Source organism: Electrona antarctica (assembly GCF_951216825.1).
Source record: "Electrona antarctica genome assembly, contig: scaffold_140, whole genome shotgun sequence".
Lineage (NCBI taxonomy): Eukaryota > Metazoa > Chordata > Actinopteri > Myctophiformes > Myctophidae > Electrona > Electrona antarctica.
The window spans coordinates 315,370-327,349 of record NW_027637610.1 but is presented as its reverse complement, the minus strand read 5'-3'; the positions used below and the strand labels follow the sequence as shown (position 1 = coordinate 327,349).

Genomic DNA, 11,980 nt, shown 5'->3' with positions numbered 1-11,980 from the left:
ACACACACACACACACACACACACACACACACACACACACACACACACACACACACACACACACACACACACACACACACACACACACACACACACACACACACACACACACACACACACACACACACTCTCTAAGTGTTAATTTACTTGCCTGTATATGTTCAAACAATCGGTTCACAAAACGGACACTTCGACAACATGCTCCATAAACACCTTTTATATCAGACATGATTTATATTGATTCCACCTTTTATAAATTATCAAGCGTACATGTTTTCATTGCTTTCTGTACAAACGCATGACACACCGATTGATTTGATTGGATGATTCGTTTCATTTGTGCCGATATAAACAAAACAAAAACACAACCGTGACACGCTAGCTAGCTACATCGCTAACGTTACGTTACTAGCTAGCTACATCGCTAACGTTACGTTACTAGCTAGCTACATCGCTAACGTTACGTGTTATTTGCAAAAGTGGTTCCCAAACATTTTCACATCAAGGACCCCCAAATTGACACGAATTATCACGCGGACCCCCATTTGAAAATACATGCCAGGGACCCCCCATGAGAGAATATGTTTACGGCTCTAGCAGTGATTCTCAACCCGTTTAATTTCAAGGACCCCCAGTTTGACATGCATTAGTCTACAGACCCCCATTTAATGGCATTTCTATCTCTGGGACCCCCAATTTTTATTGTAAAATCAATGTTAATTTAACTCTGAGAGTACAAATGGAACCAAATGGACCCGTTAGCTTCCATTTGTACACTCTCAGAGTTACAGCCCCATAAGGGTCCATTTGGTTCCAAACTATCATTTAGCTGCATGGGGACCCCCTGGAACTCCCTCAAAGACCCCACTTTCGGAACCACCAGATTTACAATATTTCCCGATGGAGTCCTGAAGGAAATAATGTTACATACGAAACAAACACATAACAAATATACAACAAATATAAATAATATAGAGGGATAACGTCTGCCTGGGTGGTTAATACAGTACAACGATACACTATAACTGCATTAAAAAAATACAATTTAATCAAAGTACAACAACATGTAAACAGCAACATTAATGCATCGCTTCATCGTATCGTTTTGCAATACAAACATTATTGTATCGCTTCACTTTGAATCGTATCGTTTTGCAATACAAACATAATCCGTGTCGATTCGTTTTGCAATGCAAATAATGTATTCGATTAGGGTTGTAATGATATGGTAACTGCATCAGATAAATCTATTTTAATTTCAAGAATCGAAGTACAGTGTATAGAAATGTAAACAGTAAACATTGACATTGTATCGTATGGTGTGGTGTGGTATGGTGTGGTGTGGTATGGTGTGGTGTGGTGTGGTATGGTGTGGTGTGGTGTGGTGTGGTATGGAGCTGCTATGGTGATACTCATTCTGTCTGTGGTACAACCCAGATGACCTGACACACACACACATGCACGCATGCACAGGACATACCACATACACACGCACACACAGGACAGACCACATACACACAGGACAGACCACACGCGTGCGCGCACACAGGACAGACCACACGCACAGGACAGACCACACGCGTGCGCGCACACAGGACAGACCACACGCACACGCACACACACAGGACAGACCACACACAACACGGCCCAACACCAGCGACACACACACACAGAGATGGCTCCGTCAGGCAGTGCTGTGTGAAGGTCCCACGCTGTGTGACCCTGCAACGACACAAACACACACACATTAACACTGTGCACACACACACACACACACACACACACACACACACACACACACACACACACACACACACACACACACACACACACACACACACACACACACACACACACACACACACACACACACACACACACAGTCACACACACAGTCACACACACACACACACACACACACACACACGAAACATTGGGAAGGACAATTTACGTCGAGGTATGACTCAGAGAGAGAGAGAGAGAGAGAGAGAGATTGAATAGTGTATAATTCATTGTGATTGGCTCACGGTCAGACCTAGCCGTAGCCCTATAGAGCGTTGCAGTCCCGCCCCCTTTCATGCCATGCAGGCCCAGGTAATGAATCCCAATGCAGTTTTCCTCAGACATTTCAAAAAGTATTTATTTAAAGACCTTTTAAGCGAAGCCAACTCGAGTCGTGACAAATCATGACAACACAATATTTTGGACCAAACAAATAATTTTACAAAGAATAAAAACAACAAAAAAAGTGTTGTAATCTGCCGTTTGTTCTTCTTTCTAATTATTTGTTCAGCCCAACAAATTGTGTTTGTTGTCATGATTTGTCACGACAAGAGTTGTCTTTGTCCGCGGCGTGAACGTCTTTAAATAAATACTTTTTGAAAAGTCTATGAGGAATGAGTCTACGGGGAATGAGTCTGAGTCTACGGGGAATGAGTCTGAGTCTACGGGGAATGAGTCTGAGTCTACGGGGAATGAGTCTGAGTCTACGGGGAATGAGTCTGAGTCTACGGGGAATGAGTCTGAGTCTACGGGGAATGAGTCTGAGTCTACGGGGAATGAGTCTGAGTCTACGGGGAATGAGTCTGAGTCTACGGGGAATGAGTCTGAGTCTACGGGGAATGAGTCTGAGTCTACGGGGAATGAGTCTGAGTCTACGGGGAATGAGTCTGAGTCTACGGGGAATTCTTTTCCGGGTCTCTTGAGGGGGCGGGACTGAAAGGGGGCGGGACTGAAAGGGGGCGGGACTGACAGGGGGCGGGACTGAAAGGGGGCGGGACTGCGACGCTCTATAGGCCAGGCTGTCTAATAGAATCTCTCCAGACACACTCAGAGCAACAATGTAGAGTTTGTCGTTAGTAGGAATGTAAACAACCCACGCTACGACGGACATGTATGTCGTTGGTAGGACTGTAAATCTCCAATCATGCGAGCTCTGGAAGCCAATCTTAGCCAATCAGGATGGAATATGGGACATGGACCAAATCCGTGTTGATCTCATGACTATAGAGATAGTGTATCCCGATTTGCGTGATGTACAGATAAAATGTGACCAGATTTGACTGAGAGCCTGCCATCGTGCAACCTCCAGCTTTTCACCAGAGGAGAAAAACTGGATGTATTTATTTTTTATCCAAAATGAGTTAATATCACAGGCAGACTCTTCACATACTAGAGCATGTCTGAAATAAATATCAGAGCTGAAATCGACATGTAAATATGAAATAAATGCTTAAACATGTAGCTAGGTGTAATGTTAGAGTCCACAGAAGTGAACCTTTCAAGCCTGTTTTCTCAACTCGCTGTTTTCTGCAAGACATTACTCTATAAGCCATATCTCCAAAACTGGTGGGTCAAACTGAACAACCAATATGTATATTTGAAGCTATGATTCCCTGCTTTCACATGACATGAAGGAAAATCCAAAAAAGTCCAATGGCAGTACCTCAGTCAAATGTTGTCACAAATGTGTACAAGTAAGGTAATGAAAAGTGTTTAGCAAAAGTCGGCCTCATGGTGGCGCTATAACAGGCCGTTGTGGAATAATTGGGGCAGAGGTTCATCGTTGGCATCCAGGGAGAGTGTGTGCACAGTTTGGCATCGACCGGACCAACGGTGGCATCGACCGGGCCAACGGTGGCATCGACCGGGCCAACGGTGGCATCGACCGGGCCAACGGTGGCATCGACCGGGCCAACGGTGGCATCGACCGGGCGAACGGTGGCATAGACCGGGCCAACGGTGGCATCGACCGGGCCAACGGTGGCATCGACCGGGCCAACGGTGGCAGCCGTAACTGATCACTCCATTATTACCTTTAATATGATGGTAGCCCCACCCCCCAAAAAACTCCAGGCTCCCAGTCGCTCTCGTACTATCAACCCATCAACCTCTGCCAAATTCACTTCTGTGTTTAGGTCCTCTGTCTCCCCTCCTGCCTTTTCCCTCTCCACCGACAATCAACTCAATTATTTCAACAACATCTGTCTGACGACCTTAGATCTTGTCGCCCCATTCAAAACCCGTACCAGCACCACCACCACCATCTCACCCTGGCTCAATGACCACACTCGCACGCTTAAAAGAGAGCTCAGGAAAGCCATTCGGAAATGGAAATCCACAAAGTTACAAGTGTTTTTTTAAATAATGAAAGATCTCATGAAATCTTATAATAACTCAGTTAAAGAGGCCAGAGCACCCTCTGGATCAGTTCCTGCCATTTAAGACTGCGCTTGTCTCCCCCTTGCTCAAAAAGACAAACCTTGACCCCTCCTCCCTGAGCAATTACCGACCCATATCTAAACTACCCTTTCTCTCTAAGGTTCTGGAAAGGGTAGTGTTCACTCAGCTCGTGAACCATCTGAGTGGAAACTGCCTTTTTGAGAAATTCCAGTCAGGTTTCCGTGCTCTGCATAGCACGGAAACGGCTCTCCTGAAAGTGGTCAACGACCTTCTTATGGCCGCAGACTCGGGATATTGTTCCATCCTTGTCCTGCTGGACCTGACCGCGGCCTTTGACACTATTGATCATGCGGTCCTTATCAGCCGGCTGGAATACTGTGTGGGCATATCAGGCACCGCCCTGGAGTGGTTTAAATCGTACCTCACTGGCAGACACTTTTCCATCGGGATTGGTGAAGCAACCTCATCTCTAGCCCCCCTACACTGCGGTGTCCCCCAAGGCTTCATCCTAGGCCCCATCCTCTTTTCATTATACATGCTCCCCCTTGGCGACATCATCCGCAGCCATAACATTCAATTTCACTTCTATGCCGACGACACCCAATTGTATCTCCCCATCAATCCTAAAGACCCCTCCAGTATACAAAAACTCCACGCATGCCTCTCAGACATAAAGAACTGGATGTCAATCAATTTTCTACAATTAAACGACTCTAAATCCGAGGTTCTCATTTTTGGTCCACCCCAAGAAAGACCCATGTTAGCGCAAAACCTGGCCTCTCTTACCCCAAATGTAAAGCCCTCCGTGAGGAACCTTGGTGTTATCCTTGACCCCAACCTCAATTTTGAAGGCCATGTAAAAAAGGTCATTCAATTATCATTTTATCACCTCAGAAATATTGTCAAAATCAAGCCCTTCCTATCCACCCCTGACTTAACGAAAGTAATCCACGCATTCATTTATTCACGTCTCGATTATTGCAACTCCCTGTACTCCTGTCTCTCCAATAAATCCATCCAACGTTTACAACTAGTTCAAAATGCTGCAGCCCGAGTCCTGACCGGTACACGGAAATACGACCACATCTCACCAATCCTGGCATCCCTGCACTGGCTCCCAATCATTTTTAGAGTTGTTTTTAAAATCCTACTTTTAACTTTTAAGGCCATTTCTGATCTGGCCCCATCCTACATATCTGACCTACTTAAGCCCTATGTCCCACAGCGCACCTTAAGGTCCTCAGACAAGGCGCTCTTAGAGGTCCCAACATCTAAGCTAAAAACAAAAGGTGACCGGGCCTTTGCACTCAGAGCCCCAACTCTCTGGAATGCCCTCCCCCTCGAGATAAGGCTTGCAGAATCCGTCCCCCGCTTCAAATCCCTCCTAAAACTCACTAGATACAGTCTACCATTCATTGTCAATGGAAGCACAGCAACATGAAGATGCAAAGATACAGTCTACCATTCATTGTCAATGGAAGCACAGCAACATGACGATGCAAAGATACAGTCTACCATTCATTGTCAATGGAAGCCGGCGATATGAAGATACAAAGATACAGTCTACCATTCATTGTCAATGGAAGCACAGCAACATGACGATGCAAAGATACAGTCTACCATTCATTGTCAATGGAAGCCAGCGACATGACGATGCAAAGATACAGTCTACCATTCATTGTCAATGGAAGCTACACGAAGATACAAAGATAGTCTACCATGCATTGTCAATGGAAGCTACACGAAGATACAAATATACAGTCTACCATTCATTGTCAATGGAAGCCAGCGACATGAAGATACAAATATACAGTCTACCATTCATTGTCAATGGAAGCCAGCGACATGAAGATACAAAGATACAGTCTACCATTCATTGTCAATGGAAGCACAGCGACATGAAGATACAAATATACAGTCTACCATTCATTGTCAATGGAAGCCAGCGACATGAAGATACAAAGATACAGTCTACCATTCATTGTCAATGGAAGCCAGCAACATGAAGATACAAATATGCAGTCTACCATTCATTGTCAATGGAAGCACAGCGACATGAAGATACAAAGATACAGACTATTCATTCATTGTCAATGGAAGCCAGCAACATGACGATGCAAAGATACAGTCTACCATTCATTGTCAATGGAAGTCAGCGACATGACGATGCAACGATACAGTCTACCATTCATTGTCAATGGAAGCCAGCGACATGACGATGCAAAGATACAGTCTACCATTCATTGTCAATGGAAGCCCGCTATGACGATGCAAAGATAGTCTACCATTCATTGTCAATGGAAGCCAGCAACGTGACGATGCAAAGATAGTCTACCATTCATTGTCAATGGAAGCCAGCGACAAGACAATGCAAAGATACAGTCTACCATTCATTGTCAATGGAAGCCAGCAACGTGACGATGCAAAGACAGTCTACCATTCATTGTCAATGGAAGCTACATGAAGATGCAAAGATAGTCTACCATTCATTGTCAATGGAAGCTACATGAAGATGCAAAGATACAGTCTACCATTCATTGTCAATGGAAGCTACATGAAGATGCAAAGATACAGTCTACCATTCATTGTCAATGGAAGCTACATGAAGATGCAAAGATACAGTCTACCATTCATTGTCAATGGAAGCTACATGACGATACAAAGATAAATGTTAGACCTAGAACACTAAACATGGGTGATTTTCACCCGGATGATTACATTGTTGCAATTTTCATAATGTTGCAGTACCTTCATGATGCTCGAGGAAGGTACAGGTTTGCAGTACCTTCATGATGCTCCAGGAAGGTACAGGTTTGCAGTACCTTCATGATGCTCCAGGAAGGTACAGGTTTGCAGTACCTTCATGATGCTCCAGGAAGGTACAGGTTTGTTTCCCCGCCCACATCCCTGTTTTTTCTACAGGCAGGTGTTGCACGTGCGTGTGTGTGCAGGTGTGTGTGTGTGTGTGTGTGTGTGTGTGTGTGTGTGCGTGTGTCTATGTGCGTGTGTGTGTGCGTGTGTCTATGTGCGTGTGTGTGTGTCCGTACGACGTGCGTGTGTTACTAACCTCTGGCCTGCACCAGGTCAGGGTCTTCCTCCGATTGGTTGGGAGGTCGGTAGGGCGGGGGCTGTCTCACAGGGGGCGGGGCTACTGCTGCTTTCTAAAGTGTGTGTGTGTGGGGGGGGGGGGGGGGGGGGGGGGAGGAGAAAAGGTTTGAGAAGCAGTGATTGGACAATCCATTAAATGTGTTAACTAACCGTTTGAGCGCCAGGATTTTTTTAATGACTTCCATATAATTCACGCCAGCATTCCCCCCCCCCATTCAACCCTTATTTTGATGAGCCTAAAATCAGCGACCGGATATTATGCTATCTCTAATTTGAGGTATGGGCTTAACTTCCGCTCGCTCGAGACCATTGAGTTATAATTGTACTTCCGGCAGTCTTCCGGGTGCTTCCGGAATGAATTGCATTTTTATAGCTCTTTTCCAAGTGCTCAAAGCGCTTTACAATGGTTCATTCATTCATACATTGGGAGGTGAAGGTTCATTCATTCATACATTGGGAGGTGAAGCGGCGAACAGTCGACGCCAGCGTCCTCACTTCCAACATTCACACACCGACGGTGGCGAGCTCACACCGACCGACTCACTTGAGGCAACGTAGGGTTCAGTGTCTTGCCCAAGGACACTTCCACATGTGGACATGAGGAGGAGCCGGGACTCGAACCGCCGACCCAGGGATCATTGGACGACCCGCTCTACCTCCTGAGCCACAGCCGCACTCAGCACTCAGCACTCAGCATACATCAGAACGGTGACTTGTAGCAGTCAGCATACATCAGAACGGTGACTTGTAGCAGTCAGCATACATCAGAACGGTGACTTGTAGCAGTCAGCATACATCAGAACGGTGACTTGTAGCAGTCAGCATACATCAGAACGGTGACTTGTAGCAGTCAGCATACATCAGAACGGTGACTTGTAGCAGTCAGCATACATCAGAACGGTGACTTGTAGCAGTCAGCATACATCAGAACGGTGACTTGTAGCAGTCAGCATACATCAGAACGGTGACTTGTAGCAGTCAGCATACATCAGAACGGTGACTTGTAGCAGTCAGCATACTCAGAAATGGATTCTTCAGCACATAAGAATCATATAGAAACAACCCATTAAGTAAGGGATAATATCTGGCTATTGTCGGGAGATTCACCTTCAGGGAGTTTAACCACCGAGGCGAAGCCGAGGTGGTTAAACTCCCTGAAGGTGAATTAATACAATGACCACCTAGCCAGATATTATCCCGCTTATTACATGGCTAACTAACATAAATTAATACATTGACCCAAAACACAACAAAAAAAGTATTCCATAACTTCGCGCTGGCTGCGTATGCCCAGCTGCAGGGCTGCAGCACTGTCAGAAAACAAGGAAGTGAGTTGATCAAATAGAATCCATTTTCGGGTCCTGCTTCGTCTATTTATCACTCAAATGTTTTCAAAAACATTTTTGAGAGCAATGTTTAGCTGTAAATGACATTGCGTGTCACTAGTGTGTGTGTTTACATGGCTGTTATGTTGGAAACGGCAGTAAATCAAGCGGGGCGCCCCGCTTGATTTACTGCCGCGCAGCTGGCTCAGAGGGTTTGATTAGGCAGCGGTCATTATACAGCGGAGCGGTCATTATCATGAGATAACTCACTCAATTAAGCGATTGACCAATCAGAATCAAGCATTCAACCAAGCCATGTAATAAGCACAATTATTTATCAGCGTTATAGCCCATTTCCAGTTTTTAGTGATTCATTATGCTAATTACTAAATGTCTGACCACACAGTGACCCGTATCACTCGAAATACGGCAGACATGGATTCAGCACATCAACTTCATATAGAAACAACACATTATTGATACATTACGTCAATACTCCAACTGGCCATAAGCGGGTTAAGTACTTTTCCTCAAGAAATAAAGGGTTTTTTTGGTCAATCCATTCATTCATCTGTTACCGGATGGTTCAGGTTCTTACCGGAACACTGCTCTTCTTTGATCTGGTCGATGTGGACAGAGGCTGAGAGACAGACAGGCAGAGAGAGAGACAGGCAGGCAGGCAGGCAGGCAGGCAGGCAGGCAGGCAGGCAGACAGACAGACAGACAGACAGACAGACAGACAGACAGACAGACACGTTAATAAAACATGTACATTTCAACGCTGGGTGCTTCGTCAGCAGATACTAATAACATAATACTAACAAATAATCATTCAGCAGAACTGCAAGCATATGAAAATATATAGAAATGAAGAATATATACATATACTATATTATTGGAGCTGTGTGTGTGTGTGCGTACCCTGGGTGTGGTGCACAGACTCTGTGTGTGTGTGTGTGTGTGTGTGTGTGTGTGTGTGTGTGTGTGCGCGCGTACCCTGGGTGTGGTGCACAGACTCTGTCTGTGTGTGTGTGTGTGTGTGCGCGCGTACCCTGGGTGTGGTGCACAGACTCTGTCTGTGTGTGTGTGTGTGTGTGTGTGCGTACCCTGGGTGTGGTGCACAGACTCTGCAGGGTGAAGATCACTGGACTGACGGCACATTTAATGGCCTGGACCGCCTCCTCATGACTGGCTGCTTGGAGATCTACTCCTGACACCTACGCACGCACGCACGCACGCACGCACGCACGCAGGCACGCGCACACACACACACACACACACACACACACACACACACACACACACACACACACACACACACACACACACACACACACACACACACACACACACACACACACACACACACACACACACACACACACACACACACACACACACGTAAAATGATGCTGTTTAGATGTTGTCCATCTATTCCATGTTCTACATACGACCAGGTCGTTGAACAGTGGACAGTTCAGTGACTGCATGCCTACCAGTGACATCATCATTTATGTTACTTAGTTCATTGTCTCCACCAGACTACGTTTTGCACTCCGCCCGCCCGCCCGGAAAGTAAGATCGCCCAGCAGTCTTCTGTCACTCAGGCAGGTGTGTGTGTGTGTGTGTACCTCCAGTATCTTGTCCCCGGTCTTCAGGTTGTGGGCGTGGTCGGCAGGAGAGCCAATCAGAACGTGTTTGATGAAGATGCCTTTAAGCTCCTCCCCGTTGCGAAGCCTCTTGATCACATGATGACCCCCCACGATGCTGAGACCCAATGACTGGCCGTCTGACACACACACCTCCACCCTGTGCACGCACACACACACACACTGCTGAGACCCAGACTGACCGTCTGACACACACACACACACACACACACACACACACACACACACACACACACACACACACACACACACACACACACACACACACACACACACACACACACACACACACACACACACACACACACACACACACACACACACACACACACACACACACACACACACACACGCGTGCAGTACAGGGCATATGCCCAAATTGTATTTTTTGCCAAATGGCCACTCAGATTGCATGACATCATTAGCTATCCTACAATATGATGAAATCAGGCCATGACATCACAACGGTGTAATTGTTCTTTATAGCCTTGTCTGATACTCTAAACATCAGTTAGATGTTAAACCGAGTAAACCGAGCTGTCTTCATCCTAACAAGTTCATCTGTAAACTAGTTGTTAACAATCATTGACTGTGGAGCTGTTGTGTGAAATGTTTCACTGGACGATACATCTGAAAGGAGAACATAGGAAGGACCAGGCTGCTGTGGTGGTCGGACACCAGATCTACTGCTTTGGAGGAGACAGAAACCAGAGGGGAAGAGATCACATTGAAGTTAACGTCTTCAACACAGTGACTTTATGCTGGAGGAAGTTGACTCCAGTTTCACCTGGAACAGGAGAAACTCACCTTGAGGTTCCCTCCAGGCGCCGGGGCCACACAGCTGTTCTGATAGAATATACAGTCTACCTCTGGGGAGGGAAGCCTTACTGCAATGTGCTTTATGCATTTGATGTCGACGCCCACAGATGGTTCAAACCACAGGTTTCTGGAACCGTTCCAAAGGGGAGGGACGACCACTCAGCCTGTGTTTTGGGGAAGGTCATGTATATTCATGGAGGAGACACCGGGACTGGACTCACTAATGACATCTACAAGTTGGACACCACCACAATGGTCTGGACTTTAATTAACACCAGAGGAACTCCACCTTCTGCTTCATACTGTCACTCTGCTACCATCATCGGGCCAAAGATGTTTGTATTTGGAGGCTGGGGGGACGAGGACGAGTACTACAACACCATCAGAGTGTTCGACACAGAGACCGACCACTGTCTGAACACACTGTCTGAACAGTGTGATACACACCACAGTGTGTATCACACTGTGGTGTGTGATACACACCACAGTATCACACTGTCTGAATGATACGAGAGTATCATTCAGCCTTTACCTACAATGGAGAGCTGTACATATTTGGCGGCTGGAACGATAACAAGTTCCTCAATGATGTGTGGAGATTCAGTCCAGAGACTTTCTCCTGGAAGAAGGTTGAGCCCAAGGGGAAAGGACCGTCTCCGACATATAGGATGTGCTGTTGCATGATGAGAGATCGTATCATCCTCTTTGGAAGAATCATCAGACCTGGTGACCTGTATGTCTTAGACCTCAGTCCTAGCCTCAAGACATTATGTAAGCTAGCAGTTATTCAGTACGGTCTGGATCAGTCTGAACTCCCACACAACATCAGGTGGGAACTGGCAGCCATGAGTAGCAACAGCTGCTGAGAAAAATAAC

General features: G+C 46.2%; 1 protein-coding gene across 3 annotated transcripts in view; it reads right to left on the bottom strand.

Moving 5' to 3' along the window:
* Positions 1 to 202: 202 nt before the first annotated feature.
* Positions 203 to 11,980, bottom strand: part of patj (PATJ crumbs cell polarity complex component) — an 80,348-nt gene continuing 68,570 nt past the window's right edge. For all 3 annotated transcript variants that reach the window (XM_079531646.1, XM_079531647.1, XM_079531648.1), the window contains 5 exons: positions 10,247 to 10,424; positions 9,722 to 9,832; positions 9,214 to 9,255; positions 7,250 to 7,343; positions 203 to 1,722 (listed from right to left, as the gene is read on the bottom strand). In XM_079531646.1, the coding sequence (XP_079387772.1) occupies positions 1,685 to 1,722; positions 7,250 to 7,343; positions 9,214 to 9,255; positions 9,722 to 9,832; positions 10,247 to 10,424 (463 nt within the window). In that variant the 3' untranslated portion in view covers positions 203 to 1,684. The remainder of the gene's footprint in view (positions 1,723 to 7,249; positions 7,344 to 9,213; positions 9,256 to 9,721; positions 9,833 to 10,246; positions 10,425 to 11,980) is intronic.